The sequence below is a fragment of the Rhipicephalus microplus genome, chromosome 1 (genome assembly GCF_043290135.1).
Source record: "Rhipicephalus microplus isolate Deutch F79 chromosome 1, USDA_Rmic, whole genome shotgun sequence".
Lineage (NCBI taxonomy): Eukaryota > Metazoa > Arthropoda > Arachnida > Ixodida > Ixodidae > Rhipicephalus > Rhipicephalus microplus.
Genome location: NC_134700.1, coordinates 93,639,573 through 93,661,048, shown reverse-complemented (window position 1 = coordinate 93,661,048; position 21,476 = coordinate 93,639,573). Strand labels below are relative to the sequence as shown.

The following is a 21,476-nucleotide window of genomic DNA, read 5'->3' as shown; positions in this document are numbered from 1 at the left end:
GCTAGAACATTCGACGGCAAGAGTATAAATGCCGACGCGCTTCGCCGCTTGTCAGTTGTCGATCGAAGGCCGACGCTGCGTTCGCCGCTATCAGTCCGAGACTGCTGCTGTAATTGGACTTTCCGTTTACCGGGCACAGGTTCGCCCAAATAAACAGTTAAATCCCAACACGAAGTCTCCTGTCTTCGGCCACGTCACGACCCCGTGACAATATGCAATAGATACTATTCAAATTACATTCGGAATTATTATACCAGATAACTATTCTCTTCAAATTCGCTTCGTGCCTAAATTTCCTACATGCAGAAGCTTTGATATGATCTAAAACATAAGATTTTATGAGAAAAAAAACACTGCGACTTTTTGGAAGCATTTTATTTCACAAAACATCAGAAAAAGTTGACGACATGCCACAAATATTTTCGTTTTCAGCAGAATCAGTACGCTGACACGATCAAAGACCTGTATTTTTAGGAGTCTTAGCATGCGCTCGAGCCTTCGCAGAAGGATGAAAGGCGCTGAAAACATGTTTCGACAAGGTATTGAAATGGTTGTCGGATATTTCCACTCAATACAAGTACTATGGGTACGCACTTTCCTTCGCGTGGCAAAACACGACGCTGAAGTAACGAGTTTCGTTCACCAACGATGACGCAGTTCTGGGAAAGTGGTGGTGTCGCTCTCGTGGTCCACTTATGGTCTTCGCTGACGAGAACCACGACGTCCATAGATGTCACAATGCACCGTGTCACAAGTCTTGCCCGACTGCGCACAAACACCCTGATGCTGTTCGTCCAAGCACGTTAAACCAAAGGCATGCGCGTAAACCAATGACATGGTCTCACACATGTGGTGTTTTAAAGCATCGTCTGCTGATGGTTAGGTGAAGCACCCGGACTTTTACCATCAGGTGAGTGCCTTGGCATAAACTGTAAAGACAGGAAAAAGCTTACTGGTAATCATCTTTCCAATTCTAGCGAAAGAAGCACTACGGAAAAAAAAAATGAAGTAATCTGAGGAGATTCGAAAAGTAGTTCCTCAATCATAAAAAGCAAACGTTGTTTCACTGCAATATTAAAATTAAAAAAAAACATCTAGACCAAAGCAGTACTGCAAAAATTGGTGTTTGCCTACAGTGAGGTTATGACAAGAGAGGATGTGTTTTTCTCTCTCTGTTCTGCTTTGTTAATCACGTCGTTTTTACAAAATGCATTCTTACACTTCAGTGAAAGTGAATTTATCCCAAAGTCGTGTTCTGAGCCAATCTGTTGAATGAATAATAGCAAGTTTACTTTGGTATCGCGACCTAAAATATACATTTGAATTTAGCACCCATGCCAAATAAGTACTATAGAATGACATCATTATCAGAAGAGCGACGCCAATGCCCAGGGCAAATTGTTTTGATCTTTGATTTTTACAAAACGTGTTAAACGCGAACAGTTTTTTATACATGCACTAAACTAACTGCACTGTCATGCACTTCTATTTTTATCGCACCGTATTTAAAACTACGCCAGTGCCTCGAGAAGTTTCCGCTTATTGACCGGCTTCTCTTCGAATCAACGATGGCTAGCCGCTGACTATCAGGATGAACGAAACAGGATCTCACGCGTCAACTGCACAACCAATAGAATATCGTGCGAAAATTTGCGGCTACTCAGCAAGATGACTTGTTCAAGAAGAATAAATAAAAATGGCTGTCATGCCATTTGAAGACGCAATTCCTGACGTGGCTACTGTCTTTTATTTGCCGAACAATGGCGTAGGTTGTTACCGATTCGCTTTTCTCGATAATTTGCTAGTAGATAATAATCGCATGCTGGAAACCTATGTCAGTACAAGATATCTAGAGGGCATAGAACAACATGCACATTCCAAACTAATATAAACAGCCAGAAGTAAACCATGCAGACAGAACACAGATGCAAAAGCAAGAAAAAATACGCAAATGCTATTGAGACGTGACAGAACTTGGAAAATAATGTCTAATAAAAGATGAGATAATCAACGTCACTGGAGATATGTTGCTCTAGGAAAAAATAGGAGTGACAAGGAAATGTCATAGCATTACTACAAATATCATACCAAGCAGAAGGGGGACAATAGGACCTGCATTATGCACGATACGTGCAGATTGCTTCAGTAGACACGTCCAAACAATGTGTCTTTCAGGAAATTCCGAAACTAAATTATGGCACATTTTCGTACATGTGCAACATTGGATAAAACATAGCTGCACTTTTAATCTCAGTTGAGCTAATGCTACACTGAACTGCTCGTCTAAAGGTTCAAGCGAATGCATTTCCACCTGCTAGTAAATATTCGATTTTGGAAGACACGACGGATTCTCATGGCTTAAAGGCTGACATTTATTGGTACAAACCTCAATTGATTTACCTTGCGTGCATATGTTTTCACAAAACTATCGGATGCCACATGTTTAAAGTTCAGCTCCAGAAGTGGCGCAGTAATAAAATTTGCAAAGGAAAAAAAACCACAGCATAAAAACTACTAGTTACAATGCCCTGCTGTGTATTATCAAGTGATATGGCTTTATGTTGTGCAGTTGCTGCAAAAAAAGATGATTCGCCTCACATGAATGCGGAGGACCTGGCGCTGATGGCGATGAAAGTTTGGAGCGCAAGCTGCGATAACGCCGCTGTAAGGAGAACACAAAAATTAACATACGTTTAAAGTAACGTGCAAAAGCAGGCTCACTGGAGTACCATGTTTTTCGAACAATGAGTAATTGTTTTTGAACAATGGGTAATACTGCCTAAACGAACGACCAATTGCACGTTTTTCTCGCCACAGAGAAAATATTTCTTATATGACCGAGTGTGAAAGAAGTACCTATATATTTCAGATAAAAGGTGGTGCAACACACCCACCTAAGTTGCCCTTACTAAAGATCACCGACCGAAAAATGTTTGCTATCGGCCAGCAGATGTTCCAAGTGCAACGTAAGTGATAATTAAATGTTTTAATAGCACAAATGAGCAAGAGGAAGATATATATTTCAAGGAAGCTTTCCTATGGTATTGTTTAAATGAGCTCTGGTTGCTCATGCGATCTTACAGATTCAACAAGACATGGCTCTTTCACTGGTTCTTCGTAAATTATTCTAAAAAAGATACATATAAGTGAACGATACCATAATGATGGAATTTTATTCGACCTAAACATTTCTATGCTAATAGTATAAATTGATGGGATTTAACATTCCGAAACTACGACATGAGACACCGTAGTTAAGGGCTCCGGACGTTTCGACCTTCTGGGATACATTCTTGTAAATCTATGCACGCAGGCCACAGGCATTTTCGACTCCATCGCAAATGCAGTCGTCGTGGCCGGGAATCAATTCTGTGACCTGCGGGCTTGCAGTGAAGCACCCTACAACCATTATCATCACAATTGCGAGCACATCACCATGGTAATGCAGCGTTTGCGTTCTCCGTACGCTCGGTGTGCGGAGTCGGAAATCTACACTTACCCAAACTGTCGTAACGCTAAAATGGTCGGAAAACGTTAAGGGAAAACTATGAAGTTAATTGAAATTGGCACGATAAAGAGAAGCTATGAAAAACTATGTGAGCACAGTGCTTTTACACAGAAAGGCCTCATAGCACACCAAACAACTCGCTTTTCAAGCTACTCTATATAGATGCTTCTGGCTCTAAGAATGCAATATTTAGACACAATGCAGTTCACTGAGCATAAATGTCGTGCGTTCACAAACAGAAACAGCGCAAAACAGTAGAAAAAGCTCAAGAACAAAGAAAATCATCAATGGGAAAACGGCATGCTCAGATCAAATTAAGAAAAAATAAAGACAACATAACAGTTTTCACGATGCTCTGTTGCCTGACTTACGCTTATACTCGTGTTCGCGTAAGACATCCGTCTGCTCTCGTATGAAAACCACGGTGTCTGCGACAGGGTCTTCCGAAGGACGCCCAGAACCTGTTTGTGAAAAAAAGAAACGTGCTTTGTGCGTTGCGATGGGCGTAAATGTTTGCTACTATAATTCCTGCAAGAACTCCCACACATTTAATTTGCATCGAAGACACGCCTGACAATAGCAATGTAGCGCAAACAGGGCTCGCATTAGGCACTACATTAAAATAGCGCGCAAACCAGTCACTAACCACTGACAATAAGTTTAGTAATTAGCAAGATTCAGGCTTCGCGGCGTGAAATTCTGTGTGTCTAAATTATTTTTGTGGTTTGTGCTTGCTTCGTTTTGCAAAAATCCCCGTGCTACACCGAATGTATCGTGCTAATTTAATTTTAGAGTTAATGAATAAAGCACGGAGACAACAGAATCGACAAAATCAAGGTATGATAGTAACCGCCAGTGAATGCTGCAACGTTCGAAGGCTCTAAAAATGGCTGCCATTCCGCCATCATATGGAGACAATGCTTTCTGTTATCTTTCCGGGGTTTATGGCACTAATATAACACGCCTATGAGGTCTCTGCTCGAAAGTGCTAAGATCTGACTATTTATTAACAAGATATATATATATATATATATATATATATATATATATATATATATATATATATATATATATATATATATATATATATATATATATATGAGTCATCTTTCCAATAATTCATTCTGAATCATTGTGCTATGATGAGCGCGAAGGTTAGGTGTGTTTGGATATGAATATGTATTTGTGGTTTGCGAACAACACTGTACCTCTATGTAGCCTGGCGTAGGTTACAAGTATATATATATTGTTGAGACGTTTAGTGGCGGACACTTGTCGATGATGCTTGACAGCGACAGTCAATTGCAGGTACCGACTCTCTGCACGAGCTGCTCTTCTTTTTGCTAAAAGGGCGACCCACTAGAAGGCGCTGGAGAGGACGACCCACTGTTCGAAGGCTTCGCCACAACTACGCCGGGTACGAAGAGGGAGCCGCCTAGCGACCTAACAGCTGGTTACTATGAGCGGGTCGTGGTAGGCTTTGAGGCGCTCCACGTTGACAATGTCGCGGCCTCGACGGCACACGTCCGAAGATGGTTCGAAGGGTTCGATCAAGTAATTTACAGGGGAAGTGCGTTCGACGACACGGTAAGGGCCTTCGTATTTGGGCAATAGTTTTGAAGATAGGCCAGTTGAAGTGGTAGGGATCGAGAGCCAGACGAGCGCTCCAGGGAGAAACGTGGGCGCAGTAGTGCTGGTGTCAGCGCGAATGCCTTTTTGCCGCTCTTGATCATGCGCTGTAAAGGTCCTTGCAAGCTCTCGACACAGCAAGCTTCGCTGTAGCAGAAATAGGCGCCCACTCGGATGGATCTGGCTTGTACGGAAGTATAGTGTTGATGGTGCGACGGGTGCCTTCCATATAATAAAAAGAAAAGTAAAAAGCCAGTAGTGCTTTGAGGGGCGGTGTTATATGCGTAGGTGACGAAGGGTAGAATGTGATCCCAATTTGTGTGATCGGCGGCGACGTACTTGGAGAGCATGTCGCCGAGCGTACGGTTGAAGCGTTCAGTGAGGCCATTCGTCTGCGGGTGGTAAGCAGCAGTTTTGCGGTGAACAACGTTGCACTCTTTGAGAATGGCTTCGACGACTTCAGACAGGAAGACGTGGCCTCGATCACTGAGCAGTTCTTGAGGTGGACCGTGTCGCAGCATGAATTGTTGGAGCAGGAAGGAGGCCACATCGCTCGCTGTAGCCGCGGGGAGAGCGGCAGTTTCGGCGTATCGCGTGAGGTGGTCCGCAGCAACAATGGCCCAGCGGTTACCAGCCGACGTTAGTGGAAGTGACCCATACAAATTGATGCCAACGCGCCCAAACGGCCTGGCAGGGCAAGGTAGAGGTTGCAGACCTACCGGCGATAGGTGCGATGAAGCTTTGCGGCGCTGACATTCTATGCAGGAGCGAACGAATTTCTGCACGTAGCGGTACATGCCGCGCCAAAACTACCGTTGGCGAATGCGGTGGTCTTCGATACCCCGGAGTGCGCACATTGCGGATCAGAATGAAAGAATTCGCATATGTCAGAGCGCAGACTGCGGGGTATGACTAGTAGCCACTGGCGGCCGTCACCATTGTAATTGCGTCGGTAGAGGAGGTCGTCGCGAACGGCGAAATGGTGGGCTGTACACATCGCTGTAGGGTGAATGCTTTGGGCGCTGGCTGTACGGAGGGAGAGCCCGGAAAGTGGCGTGGCCACTTTGCGCAGTAATCGGCTAAGTTTTGCATCCATGACGGATACGGCGGCTCTAGTATCTACAAGGGCAGATGCACGAACACCATCCACAAGCAAGTCTATCACGTTTAATGAGCTTTCCTGGGGGCTTCCGCAGTTCGACAGCGTCGCAGCCCTTGCCTCGTGGACTGCGACGATTAGTTTTCCTGGTCACCCTCTAGTGGACGTGGCCGCATCGGTGACAGTGAGCGACGTCGCGGAGAATGTGAACGGCGGGTAGATGGAGCGGGGTGGGACGACGGTGACGTAGGTGGCGGTTGGTCATAAAAGTGGCTCGATTGACTGGGAAAATTGGAGGCGACCTGCGGTTGATGCTCTCACGACGTCATCCTTGGGTAGGATTTTCCCTCCTGCCACGACGCCGTCATTCATTGCGCACCAGCAGAAATAGAGCTGACACAATTCTCTTCTTTGACGCCGGCCGATAGTCCATCTGCTGCAAGCAAGTTACTCGTCAGGGACGACACGCAAGTGCCTGCAAACTCGTCCGCGGCGGTGTCGGTATACTGCGCAAGTCTTTCCGACACCGCTGCACTCCTCTCGCCATCTCATCGTGTTTTCACCAGGAAAGGCTTGCTGGTTCCTTTCGCGACCGTGCAAGTCACTCACGGCCGCACCACTATTTTCGTTCTGAACTCATCCCCGTACAGTGTTACGTTGGTGCGAGGAGAATGTCTCGGCAGCGTGGAACCCATCGAAGACGCACAAGTCATGGATCAGCCTGGTGACACGCACTGCCGAAGTTCCAATACGCTTAGTGCTGTCTCTACATCTGTTTCATCATCCGCTGATGTATTCGGTCCTTCCATTGCCGACAACCTTACGCCGGTCCAGCGCTCCCAGCTTCTGGCCCTGTTGGAAGAATTCCGCTCTTCTTTCGATGTCGCTCAACCTTCTCTTGGCCGCATATCCACTGTTACGCATCGCATCGACACAGGCGCACAACAACCACTACGGCAACGTCGATATCGCGTATCTCCCACAGAACGCCGTGTAATCAACGAGCAAGTGGACTACATGCTGCGCCGCGATGTTATTCGACCCTCTAACAGCCCGTGGGCGTCTCCTGTCGTTCTCGTCGCGAAGAAGGACGGTTATGTGCGGTTCTGTGTGGACTACCGACGCCTCAGCAAGATCACTCGTAAGGAACAACCACGGCGTGCTGGAGCATTTTATGTTCTTATAAAGCCATCACTGCCACAGCGAAAACGCCATGAATATGCCACAACAAGAAAAATGTTCTGATTAAAAAATTATACCTTTTATGACATAAGGAGGTATAGGCTACGGGGATACAAAATATTATAATTTTTCTAACTTTAGCAAATAACACCAACCATTGTTTTAACACAAAGATCAAATTTCTATGATTATGCAAATTAGAATTAAAGTTTCCTACATAGCTCAATCAACACGTTGAGGTAATATGAAGTAAATGTGGCATCTTTAAAGCTAAGCATCCTTCGCTGACAACCTCGGGTCTTTATTACGAAGGCCACTCCTGGCGCTGCTCCCTAGCCGAATATTTTCCCAGCGGATTGACCAAGAATTCAAACCATCGAAGCTTTTGTGCTTAAGAAACTACAACATAGTGCGGACAGGTGATATAGGAATTTACTTCATAACTCTCATGCAGTTGTTTTCCCGTCTCATTACCACCTACGTTCCAACGTAATTCTAGAATCATGCTGGTAGACTTGATGTACTTAAAGCGAATGCTACTGTAAGCCAGTGCACTGTTAATACTGTTAATGTGTTGCGTGACAACTGATTCCAACGCAAATTCCTAAGGGGCCAGTGAGACCAAAGATCATGCCTACGCAGACAATTTTAGCCCAGACGCGTATGTAAAGCGGTCGTTATAAAAAGCAAGACTGTATTATCCTGGCTGCGTTAAAGAGATGTACTATCAGCGTCAAATGAAACCCGAAGAGCGGCAAGCCTTGGCGATAGCATAGTACGCGCCGTCCACTTATCACTACAAACAGGCACACATACATGTGCAAAGCTTCCGAACATGATGCATGCGCCTGTCAATAGTGATAACTGGAAGGCACGCATTACACTATCGCAAAGACTTGTCGCTGTTTGGCTTTCATTTTACGCTGACAGTACACATTTCATTACAATGGCTAAGGGCAAAAACTACTTGTTTGAAACAGCTTCTTGTCAAGGTGCTTCACGAGTACAAAGAAGTGCTAAGAAAGGTTAAGACAGCTTCAACAATCTACTGTGCCTTGAATTATATAATTAAGACATCGAAATTTAAGCAGTACATTGCTATATAACAAATGTTCTTAAGTGTCAATATAATTTATTGCACAACAGACAACCCTAGGATTTAACGTTGATCAATACATATGCTCATAAACAAGCGTCATTTCCTTACTGCGTTTTCACAGTTGTGACTATGTATGTATTCACTAGTTCCACAAAAAATTCTGATTTGTATGATTAAGGCATTCTCGTGGATGATTCTCTAATCATGAAAATTACCAATAACGCTATGATTCTTCAAAGTTAACAAGCACCTACCTCCCCGTTGAAGAAGCAAAACAGAAGAGCGACGCAGAGGCCCTGTGTAGAAAGCAACAAAACATTTGAAATACCAACCGCCGACAGTGTGGTTCCTTATTTCACGTACGTTTCTCAGAGCGAAATATTATGCTCGAAAAGCATGCGACACTTTTTTTGGAAAAGGAAAAAGAAAAGAATAAGATCACTAATACCGCGGTCACACGGCTACCATCAAACTCCGTTAAACTCTATTAATGTAAGTTTTCATTCGGAAGTTAGAGAAGATTATGTGAGGCCATGTCACACGACAATTTTATGAGCTTTTAATATACTCTTCAGGAGATGCATGAGGTGCTGCGACGGACGTGCAGGATTTGCGTCTGATTACTCTGAACATAACTTGCACAAAAAGTATTATTGTGAAATAGTACACTTTATTCATATAGAAATGCAAAATGGCTTCGGCTTTTGTCACAGAAACGTGTGGGTGGAGACATGTTGGCAGGAATGATCACTGGAGTGGTGGTATCAATATGCGTTTGTGCTGGTAACTTCTTCCTTTAACTGCGCCAATTTTCGAACACACTTCAAGATGTCTTTTTTTCTTTGATGTTTTGCTACCCCCTATATTGCTTGTATTTTTCGACATCTTATAAGTTAAGGTCCTTAGTTCTTTCTACGGAGCCCTCGCTGCGGATGGATCGTAAATAAGCTTGCCTGTGCTACCGAAACGACTGCCGGGCTCAAAAAAAAAAAAATCGCGACCGCCATTGCTATGACTTTTCGTAATGTTACAGTGGGATAATGAACGTTGGAATAAGAATGATACGTGATGCGCAAACCTGAAAAGAACAGCACACATGTACTCAGAGGCACTTATTGAAAATGGAATGGAATGGAATGAAAAAACTTTATTTAATGAAAAAACTTTAATAAAAAAACTTTATTGATTTATTGAAAATAGAGGCAAAAGATTATTTCGCAAGGCATGAAGTGGAGACTATGGCCACTTATTCACCTATTTCTTTGTTGTTAAAGGTTAAAAGCGTATTTCGCCACAAATGGAGATCTCCGAACACACTTTGTGAAGTATTGCGTTTAACTATCTGAGCGCAAGGAAATCTGTTACACACAGACCACAACTTCAAAGACGTGATAACTAGAGAACTGTACTGTGTTTTAGGTTGCCCGCGTGACAGAAGATGCTATTGAGATTGATTGGTGTGTTAAAACTTGTCCAAAGTGTTTTGTTTCATTTAATCACTGTTTAATGCAGTCCCAAGACCAAGCAGTAGCGACAAAAATAGATCATAGTCAAAGAAGAGAACAGGTTACACGAAAAGGTATAGTAAGCGTTAATTCTTAAAAAATTATATACCAACAAAAATAATTAAGTTTACATTTCTGAAAAAGTACCCTCCCGCGAGAAAACGCATTCATAATTAAGATATGTACATGAGAGCCAGTACTTCTATGTACTTCTTATCTACATTTTGCGGTTGCATAAGGCCAATATATAGAAACGAGGAAACTATCGAGTCCTATAGCTGTAATAAAAATGACAAATGACCAGGCCTGCTTGCATCTAGGAAGGTAGCCTCTAAAACGTGGTAACTGAAAAATGAGATTTGGTGAAGCTATGTAGTAAGGGTAACCGTAGTTTTTAGTGCATTCATTGCAAACTTGGTAACCTTTTCTATTAGTGTCCAAAATCAGATTTATTGCATACGGCATTTAGAGTGATTTTGTTCTTTACTGTAACACAATGCTCGAGGGCGACAAGCAGAGATATTATTTTATATTATTTTATTTGTTTAGTTAAGGTTAGTGCCAATCTTGCAGAGATCTTTACTGAAGAAAATTCGAAAAGAATACAAATATTTTTATACACAGTCACAAAATTCTACATAACATCAGTAAGGTTACAAAGATAACAATAAGACTTTGTGGTTCTTATCACGTATATGTTAAAACGTTTGAAAAGGTAGCGCAACAATACTGTCTCAGTTACATAAGAAGTGCAGCAATATACCATAATTTAAAATAAAATAAAACATACATAAAATTGATAATTGTACCAGGTTTCGTGACAAATATCAAACATACAGCCAAGAAAGACAATGATAAATGCAAAAGTTATAGAACGTGCTGCCGATAGCACGGCTTGGCCAGTAAGTTCAGCAATTTTTTCAACAGTGGGCTGTGTGACCCCAGTGTTCGATAAGAAGTTGCACTCTCGAACAGCGTGTGGACAGAACAAGTACCTATACGCATTGTTGGTGCAAGCGTATTCTCGGAGTGTGATTGGCTGCTGATGACGGGTGTCTCTGGAACTGTTGTAGGAAATGTAGGAGCGTTTGATTATCATTTAGTTTTGTTGTGCAGGGTGAGGCACAAAAATATTAGTTGGGACATCATTGCACAAATGGCTAATATGTGAAGACCGAGCTCTGATAGCATTTGCGTAGGCGAGTTGGTGCGTCTATATCTGTGAAAGATATAACAAGCGGCTTTTTGTTGTACAGCTTTCATAGCAGATATGTGCTTTTGTGTATCTGACCGCATGACCACAGCCAAGGACTTATACTGAGTGACGGTGTTGAGAACATTATTATCGTGGCCGTAGGGAAAAGTAAGTTGGGACTCCTTCGCAGTTATTGTCATTGTAAATAATTTATCAAAATTGATGGCCATTTGCCAGCTCCTATACCATTGTGCTAACATAGCAAAATCTTCGTCAAGAATAGTTTGATCTTGGCTGCTTCGTATTTCTCTATACAGGACGCAGTCTTCTGCTAATTTTTTAATCTTGGATTGGACAGGGAAATCAATGCCATTCGTAAAGAGTAGAAACAAACTAGGGGCCAGAAAGAAACCTTGACGTACTCAAGAAAGGACCCGAATAATTTCAGAAGTGCTGGCTCTGAGCTGAGTGAACGGGTGGCAGTCTGTTAAATAGAACTTAATCCATCAAAAAATTGACCTATCCCATACTACATGTTTAGGCTTTACAAGATGTTCCGCATGGCTTACACGGTCAAAGTTCTTAGAGAACTCTTAAGAATAGTATATCTATTTCTGTCCTGTCACTGATACCCTTAGCGAATTCATGCAGGGTTTCATTAAGTTGGGTAACGGTAGACAGACGAGCCTTGAAGCCCTGTTGATCAGGACGGAGTGGCGCATTTGTCATACGACCTTAGTAACGAATTTTATCATAATGTGCTCCAACATTTTGCTGCAACTACACGTGAGAGAAATATGCCTGTAATTCGACTGCAAAGAACTGTCACGAGACTTGTAGACTATCACTATTTTTGCAACTTTCCAATCGGCTGGCAAGCGATTCCCTGAAACTGACTCGTTGTACAGAAGACATGAGTGTTTGCTAACAGGCTCGGCATAGCGTTTTAGGAAGCAGTTTGGTATTTCGTCTGGACCGCTAGACTCTCTATCGTCTAATCTTAACAAGAGTGACTACACGCCTGCTTCAGTAACGACTGCCGCGTTTAGCACCTCAATTTGTTATATATATTCTGGCCAATAGGGTCGATGAATGCCATTGTCTTAGAAATGACGGCGTGGGAAGACAAATTTCACGCACGTATATGTGACATTGAATGAGTGTTAACTAAAACCAGAGTCGTTCAATGCTTTTCTGGTCACGAAACTCCGCCCGAAGGTTGATATAGGGACAAAATCTGTCGCTAGAGGCGCCACCCGTCGTATGGGGGCCACAAGCCGCCGCCACTGCTGGGCTTGTATGCGCACTGCGGCCGACGTTTCGACGCGATTATGTGCGTGTTGTTCTTCCTGCTACCTTTTTTTAAACGTCTCTGAACGCATCAATGCCACCAGATAAGTAAGTTGAAACGGGATCCAGTGTCGACGACGAATGAGAGCTGTTTACTTTGGAACGCACGCGTAGTTTACTTGGAAGTGCGGGCCCACCTTATAAACAGCAGCGCAAAAAAAAAGTGTTCTCACACCGCGCGATTACGCATTGTGTCAATAATTGTCTCATAGCCCAATTATATGCATACTTACGATGCCTCGAAGCGGTACTTGCAAGCTATAGCTCGCAAGTGTTGAAAGACGATGCTTATGCTTCATGCTCTTGATGCGAGCAGCTACTGCTTGATCTGCTCGACAACATGTTTGTATTTGCGCCCGGCCAAAGGGCGATTATGTTTATGCGGTAGGTGAGCTTTATATTCTGGTAGGGCCGCTAATATGGGGAGGAAGGTGAACGAAATGAAACACGACTGGGTAGTACAGGAGCAATCACATTGGTTTATATCCGACTCGCCTCTCGCGCGCTACTACACAAGTATTCAAATGAACTGAATGGTTGAGCCAGAAGTTTTATTCCAGACCTTTCAATTGAGTTTATACCCAAATGCGCAGTTGTTTTGGACACACGTTTGTGAGCGCCGATCGCTTTTTTGACGCGGGGACTTTCGATGCCGAGGGCTTTCGCGACCGCTCTAAACGTGCCTAACATTTGATTGATCACTTCTTTCCACGCAGTTTACACGGGACACCCGCCGCTTGACGTTTCCTCGTGTTTACTGTTTAGGGCATTATTATTTACCGGCCGACAACCCATGATTTCTCCGGGAACGTAAGTACAGCAGCCTAATCTGGAAGTTCCTTTTGATGCCAGTGCTAGCCACTTGGCCGCCTCTGCCACTACCGAGGTACCTCATCACACATTTGTTTTTATTTTTTGGGTGGGAGGGGGGAAGGGCGGTTATGATTTAAGGCATGCAATAAATCTTAAATTTGGTGCTAATGATACGCCGCCTAGTAGTCAGGTGTGTACTTATGAATGGGAGATTCCCATATGGTGCATGTAATGGGGAGAAAGTTGGAAAACATTTATTTACACAAAATACACTGAGAACAACACTTTGGAGAAGAAAAGCACTAGAAACTATTGCAGCTGTTCTGAGCAATGTTACACAATCTGTGACTCTACTGTACAATGTGTATTTCGTTTCATTAACAGCTGCACTCTGCCTTAGCTCACTGCCTAAAATAAACTGTATTTGAATATACACTATTTACACTATATGCAGATAAATATGAATAGTACCAAAATATTACAGTGTAATGTATACAAGATATACAACACTATATACAAATAAGAAGGCGTGCTCACATACACAGCCATTATGCTTAACACTGTGGCTTCCACCCACCACTTGCAGGGCATGAACTGCACACAGTTGCCCGCGAGGCTCTGTTTTTTTCTCGAGTGAAGAAATGTAATCTACATCTAAAAAAAAGTGTACAACCTCAGCTGTTGTCCCTAAAAAGTGCAACAGACAACCTACACTTGCTGACGCTGTGCGGCTGTCGAGCAAAATGCCCTCAACAATCCTCGCGTACACGTCACCGCATGCAATGTTTTGCACCGTGTACGTCTCTACACGTTTTTCAACAATTTTCAGGAGAGCAAGAAGACGGCTGCTAGGTACTTTCAAATAGCCCCTCGATTTTGTTTGTGGCTTTGTCAGGTACGCCGGGAGCCCGTCAAAAATTCTTGGAACGGCGTTCGTGCGAAGCCTCGGTCTCTCTCGCTGAAGCGTCACGACCACCCCGTTTACGATGTGCTCGTCGGTTCTCACAACGTCGCTAGCATCAAAATGCTTTTCGCACACCCGAACGTTCTTACTTTCGAAGCTGAAACCGCCAGCTTCCGACCGCGGTATAGCTCACTTCCATTTCTCTCGGAGTTCGGCGCTACTTGGGAAACAGAAGAGCGACGCCTTTTCTTTGTTGCTTCGGTATCCGGAGCTGCAACCCGTCACACAGCACGTCTTAGGCATTGTTCGTTCGAATTTTCATGCCGTCCACCTTGAGCACGGTGCACTGGCACATGAAGTTCGCGTTTCGCTGATGCAGAAACCGCGAGCTGCCACCACACAACGCCTTCGGGATGCCGCCGCGGCCAGTGCGTTCCACCGGGCGCAGCGGGGCGATGGCCCCCCTAGGACGGCTTGCGCCGCGTAGCGGCCGCTCTTGGCCCCATATCAAGCCCTCCCATAGAGTGAAGGAGAAGTTTCGTGACCAGAACGGTATTAAGGGACTGTGCTAAAACTCACATTTAACGGCCTTGGGTTTGTGTTGCGAGTCTAGGTTAATCATGACAAACTGTGTTGTGAGACTTTTTACTAGTAGCAAAGAAAACTATTTTGACTCTAACGACTTTGTCCACAGTGAAATTTCGTGGCTTTCAGACATTAAAACTTTGTATAAAAAAGCATAGCGGCTAGCAGCTCAATACGTGCTTCATGACAAAAGAAAAAGTTTGTCCATCAACTTCCGTGACACGGAACTGAGGTATGAAAGCATTTCAGCAGTAGCTCACCTGCAAAGATGTAACCAGTGCTGATATGATCTCGTAGGCAAGGAATATGGAACCCTTGTCTGGTCTGAAAGGTGTCACGACATAATGCAAGCCCAGCAGTGGCAGCAATATTACTGTGGCCCGTACAGCTTTCCTGGACAGAGAAAAATAACAGAAACGAAAAATGCATGCAGTGAAAGAGAGAATTGCTCAGCAACATTTCGTTTTATGGGCATTGCTTTAAGCCGAAGCCCCATATCTTTTTCATTACGCTTAAATACCTAATTAGTGCATCATATAGTTTAAACGCTGTCATTTGCAAGATACCGCTTTTTCCATTGTGAAGAATTACCACAGGCAGGGAGGCAAAGAACTTTATTTGATCCTGAGACGACGCTTACTCTCCCTTATCGGCGGGCAGCACCCACGACGGGAAGGGGATATGCAACTCCTCGGATATGTCATGGGCTCCCTGGATAGCTCGTAGCTGGTCTTCCTTCTCGTTACTTGTGAGAGGAGATCGCCAGTCCTCCTCCATCGAGGAGGACCTGGGGCTCTTGCGCAGGGAGGACATTGCCACAGCATATGTTGCACAGTGCAACGGGGGTTATCATAGCGAGGGCAGCGTGGCTGTATACCGTCCATATATTTAGAGCACTACAGGGAGGAAACGTATGCCTCAGTCTGTAGTGGACGTAACGTGATAGACTGAGCTCTGTTTAAAGTTGGATGCGAGAGGGGGAACCTCCGCCATCAGAATTGAAAGTGCTTGCGAATTTCTTGAAGGTTAGGAGTGGATCTCGGTAATACCAATCGTGTCCTCTGCCTCCGAGTGGTTCATCCTGGCGTGAAATAACGAAACTCGCGCCCGAGAGTGCGCTAACTCGCTGGCATAAAGGACGGTTCCAAGGACGTGTCGGCCAACGTGTGCCGGGAACCAGATAATGTGCTTTTCGTCTGTAAAACTAGCAGCGGAAAGAACTCAAGCAGCTTCGTGGCATACCGAACCCGCCATGAAGGCTCGGGCGGTTGCTCGCGAGTATGTGTAGATAGCTTTGCGCTTTGTAATAGCGAGACCTAGTGCTACCGCAACCTCTTCAGCGCTATCGGCGTTTGCGTGTAACTAAGTCAGTGACGACAAATGGTCACCTTTAAATGCGGTGATAACCGACTTCAAGTGGTCCGAGTTTCCGTACTGCGCTGAATCTACGAAGGCCAAGTGATCCGCCGTAGCGGCGGCAGTACTGAGCAGGTCTCGCGCCCGTGCCCGCCTTCTCCCCGCAATAGGCGTGGGGTGCATGTTTCGGGGTATCGGGGATACTGGGAATTCAGTGCGTAACTCCTCGGGGAGCTGGCACTGCCGTTGTCGGCTAACGGGATAATTTACCCCAAGGTGTGCCAATAATCGTCGCCCAGCCTCAGTGGAAGCTGTGATAACTTCTGTGCTAAGAAGCCACGTTTTTTTTTTTCACCACAAAAATATGTAAGATAAAAGGTGCAGTCAAGCAGTTGTCGTTGCAACGTGCAAGACCGCATAAAGAATAAGACTTGCTTTGTATGCCAGTATTCAGGACCTTCGTTTTTTTAAGTGCTCACGTATATGGCTGGTCAAACACAGAAGTCGACGCTAATGGTTGTTATTTAAAATCAAAGATTCTCGCAGAAGTATAAGCAATAGTTTCACTACCCTGACGTCACAGAGCGAGTGATTGTACTTTTTAAGCAGTGCGCAAAGAACGTTGTCACATTGAAACAAATTTCACATACATAACAAAAAGCTCAAAAATAAAGCATTAGAGTGAGCATGGCTCCCTTTCGCCCGTCTGTGGTGACTCACCTTGTGCTCTCATTGTCAGGAGAGTTCACGGCTCGAAGTTTTGTGACCAGGACTCTCACTATGTTCACGAGGAATGCGAAACTCAACTGCAACACCAAACAAAGAGAAAAGAAAAATTCACTGTGGTATCCATAAATTAAGAACGGGCAATATGCTCGCTCTCAACCATAGCTTATTATTTCAGATCACTTCTAGGAAGGCCAGATCTGTGTCTTCCGCTTGCGCTGGTGAATAAAGGCCTCAAAAGTTACAGAAAAACAACCACAGAACACTCTGAAAAATAAATGCTCGGTGTCGTAAATAATGAAATTAAGATTATTACAATTTGTTGTATTTGAATGAGCAGCCGTTAGTGATGAGGTAAAGGAACGCGGTTATACTGAATGTGTTTAGGCAAATAATAAAGCGTTTTGTTTTATCGATCAGTGCTGTCCTCACAAAAGAAGATAGTATGCAACTATTGTCAGTTACTTCGTTTGGCTAATAACGCTCCTTGGCGTCTTTTCGGCACTGCCTAATATATTTGGTTTTGTGGCAAAAAATACGCAGACGCTATCAAATCTTCCTGAAAAAGCATCAGATTCAAACAACTTTTTGATGCAAATCATGATGAGAGAGACGCATGTGGAAGAAGTTTCACTTCAAGGTTCATAAAGTTTGGCTGAAGGCACAAAAAAATGGTTCGTGCTGGTAGTGCAATATTTCGCACCTGCTCCATAAAATTTTTCGTACGATTGTGAAATTTTTCTTGTCTATTAGCGTTAGAATCTTTGTTTTGAATGTTTTCAGCAAGCAAACACCTTCATTGTGCGTGCTCTCAATTTTAATTAGGAAACCAATATTCACCAGAATTGAGATGCAAACGGGAACGCTGAGTATGTACGTGTACCAGACGTCGTGCTCCACCCAGCACCTGGAAACAATAGACATAGAGTTGCAGTTCACTATTGCTGCAACCGTTGTCTTAAGCCATGATATAACAACAACATCGATGAATAAGTTGTGTTTCTTTGCAAAATTGGCCCCCTTCCCCCTAAACCATACATTTTAGTGGGCATCACGATCAAAATAAAAAGCTTTCCGTGTTGGCAAAACATTCAGTTTGGCATGCCTTGTATGAATTTAACAAGTTCACATGTCCTGACGAAGTTTAACTATGCCAGGTCTCTAGGCAATAACAGAAGAGAGACGCTGGCAATAATAATAAATCAATTAAGATAGATTCTGTTGAAAGAATAACTGCACTGATGCTACTGGAAGGACACTGTTTTCCTGGCTTGAAAGAACGCAAGAAAGCCTACAATTTTCGTTGAAGTGCAACTTATACGAAGTTATTCCATTTTACGTGGTAAAACAGTGCTTACAGATATTTGCGCGAAAGTGTTTCAAAATAGTGAAAATGCAAGTCTAATGATGTTATCGTCCCCTAGCGAATTTATTTTTAATAGATCTGCATAACACTAAAAGTAATCATTGCAGCGAGGTTGCTTCCCCTAACTATCCAGAATGTATGCACTTGTGACATTAGCACATCAACGGCTCGTAAAGCACCAGTCACATGAAATGAAAAACACAAAAAAAACGCAAGGAAATACTCACATTCTTGATGCTTCTCTGTCTAAGCCTCGCGTTACTCCGTAACCAATGGTGGGAATCAAAGGAAACCCTGCGTATGCCAGCACGCTTGTGAATATATTGCATATTTCACTTCATAGACATCACTTTCTATGCTTAGAAATAGATATTTCGGCTCCTGAATCCATTACCTTTCAAAAATAAAGTGAGGAGGGAGCTGCACTACCTCAACCACGTATCATTCCCAATCTCACCATCTGCTTTGAATAGAATAGCCAGATGACTTGGGGAGGGGGCCTAGAGGCATTAAATTACCGTTTATGTACATGCCTGCGTTTGTTTCCATGTGTGTGTGTCACAACAGGGGGTCCCACTTAACTCGCAACACAATAAAAACTAAAAAAAACCGCCAGAGTTACTTGAAGAAAACCTACTGCATAATGTTCCTAATACAGTGCACTAGCCGATAGTGATTGTTTGTTAGTTAATAAGTTAGTTTGGAAGATAATAAGGCATATAATTCTACAACCAATAATAAAACATCTAATTAAGGGCAGTTGTAGTAAACTACGTGGGGCATCAAACTGCGCTATTTTCAGTGACTTATAAATTGCATGCTCTGTTTTTCTAAATGATGAATAATCCCCGCAAAATAGGAAAAATTACCACGTGACAGCGCTCCCAGCTGAATCGTGAAGCAGCGCCCCCAAGGAGGCTAATTGAATGCTATTCCTTTGCCAAACGCACATCCGAAGAGACAGCGCATCCACTTGATTGTGATGTGGAAGCACGAGCAAGTTAGGTGGCTTATCACCGATCCAATCCCGTCAGTTATACGTCGCTTTTTTTACCCGTTTCTTCCAACTTATTGATCCACTTGATAAGAATTACTTTCGACAGCGTGGTCAAAGCACTGCTTGTACAACGGACGAAACCCAACAAGCAACGAAACAGACGTAGAATATTTCAAAAGATCACTTGTACTCCCACAGCTATGAAAGTGTGCACGTGCAGTTATATCTTGCGTCGGGAACTCAATTTGGAGCAAGGTCAAATGAAGTTGTGGCTTGATTTTTTTTTTGTAATTACGTGCCGCGAAAAAAAAACAGGCATTTGGCAAAAATAAAGAAAATTGTGACAAGCAAACCATAAAGCTACCGACGTGTAGAAAGAAAGCAAAACCGATGCGTTGAAGAAGCTGAGTGTGCCACTGCCAATAGGGACGACTTGGCCAACCCAAGGTTTGCGCTAAAGACAGAAAAAGGTCACATTTGATTGTTGCTTTATTAGTGGCGCATTCGCAAGCACCATTGAGCACTTGATATTGCTTAGAGAACGTGTTCAAGTTACACAGTACACACAGTACAGAGGCAGTTACGCAGCTACACAGTACAGAGCCCGCTGTACAACATCCTCAGTTGCTTTTTCGATGACCGAAGAAGGAATTCTGCTGCATAAGCCGGCTAGTGGACAGGCTCGTGCCTTCCAATCCACTGCTCAGGAAAGATCGCATCCAACCGGTTTCGTGCGCGGCTGCTCCTATGTGCCGGCGCCCAATCTTGCTGGTATCACAAAAGTGGAAGAAGTGACAGAGGAATTTCACTGCGAAATATATCCACCGTTCCTTTAATGATTTCATCCACGTAATGTTTTCAGTCAGCGTGTCATGAAATAAGATGGCATTTTCGATTGGAGGCGAAAATGCTGTACGCCCGTGGGCTCAGATTTGGGCGCACGTTGGAAAACCCCAGGTAGTCAAAATTTTCGAAGCCCTTCACTACACCATCTCTCATAATCATATGGTCGTTTCGGGACGTTTAACTCCCATATCAATCAATCAATCAATCAATCAATCAATCAATCGAATAAGATTGGGTGAATTATACACCTGGCGTAAATTCCGCACCAAGCTTTCAAAGACCACCGGTACTGATGCTGAGTGCGCCTTACACAGTATGGATTGCAGACACTCAAATGCATTATGCAGATTCACTTGGGCCTTTCTGCAAAAACTTGCTTTGCTTTGTCTGTCCAGATCACAATACTAAGAAAGTTTGAAGATTCCTCATATTCTGTGAGGAGCCAGTTCTAAAACTCTAGGCGATCCTGCAAGTACATCTCTTTTAGGCTTTGCTGCAGGTTGAGAAGGTATGAACGCAAATTCGAATTCTTCAATATCTGCCAAACTGACGGCTTAGAAATGGGTACAGGAGGCCACGCCTCGCCCGCTACCTTGAGGGTTTGCTGCCATAAGTGCTATAACATCGGCAAGTAGGTTGTCACTCAAAGATGAAGTACTGCTCAGCTGTTTCGCGAAACAATAGATTTTTGGAGGTTTTCATAGTTTTTCATAACTTTTGATACGTTGTAGGTCTGCCGCCACACTTCCACGAGGGATAACTCTTAGCGGCCGTTCTTCTCTTACATTCTATTCATAAAAATAGGGCATAGAGACAAGCACAAAGACAAACGCACCTTCGAACCTTTATTCGGATTCGTAAAACCGCTTCTGTGGTGGGAGGCTTTATTGCGAAAAAAAAAGAACTGTCCATGCGCTATCTACGCAAGGCAAACAGCTGTAACCACCCGCTAACACCAAACGCGACGTTCTGTTTCGGGCGTGGCGCATGTGGCAAATAAAACACGAACATGGTCACGATTTTTTTTTCTTTAGTCCATTTATTTGATTCTGCTGAACTGATATTTTGAAATATTCTACGTTTGGTTCAGTACCTTTCGGGATCTGTCCGTAGTACAAGCAGTGCATCAACCACGCTGTAGAAACCCATTCTTATGAAGTAAATCAAAAAGTCGTTAAAGGCGTGTAATCAAAGTGACGTATAACTGACAGGACTCAATCGCTGATCAGCCACGTAGCTTGCGCGTGCTTCCATATCACAACCAAGTGGATGCGCTGGTTCTTCGAATGTGCGATCAGCAAAGGAATCGCTTTCTA

General features: G+C 43.7%; 1 protein-coding gene across 8 annotated transcripts in view; it reads right to left on the bottom strand.

The window, feature by feature from the left end:
• Positions 1-357: 357 nt before the first annotated feature.
• The window catches only part of LOC119178493 (calcitonin gene-related peptide type 1 receptor), a 210,027-nt gene continuing 188,908 nt past the window's right edge, over positions 358-21,476 (bottom strand). For 7 of the 8 annotated variants that reach the window (XM_075885003.1, XM_075885011.1, XM_075885014.1 and 4 more), the window contains 8 exons: positions 18,545-18,611; positions 17,792-17,858; positions 16,946-17,031; positions 15,130-15,262; positions 8,772-8,813; positions 3,880-3,969; positions 2,599-2,662; positions 358-929 (listed from right to left, as the gene is read on the bottom strand). In XM_075885003.1, coding sequence (XP_075741118.1) covers positions 907-929; positions 2,599-2,662; positions 3,880-3,969; positions 8,772-8,813; positions 15,130-15,262; positions 16,946-17,031; positions 17,792-17,858; positions 18,545-18,611 — 572 coding nt within the window. In that variant the 3' untranslated portion in view covers positions 358-906. The remainder of the gene's footprint in view (positions 930-2,598; positions 2,663-3,879; positions 3,970-8,771; positions 8,814-15,129; positions 15,263-16,945; positions 17,032-17,791; positions 17,859-18,544; positions 18,612-21,476) is intronic. The other variant, XM_075885085.1, reaches the window with a different exon arrangement.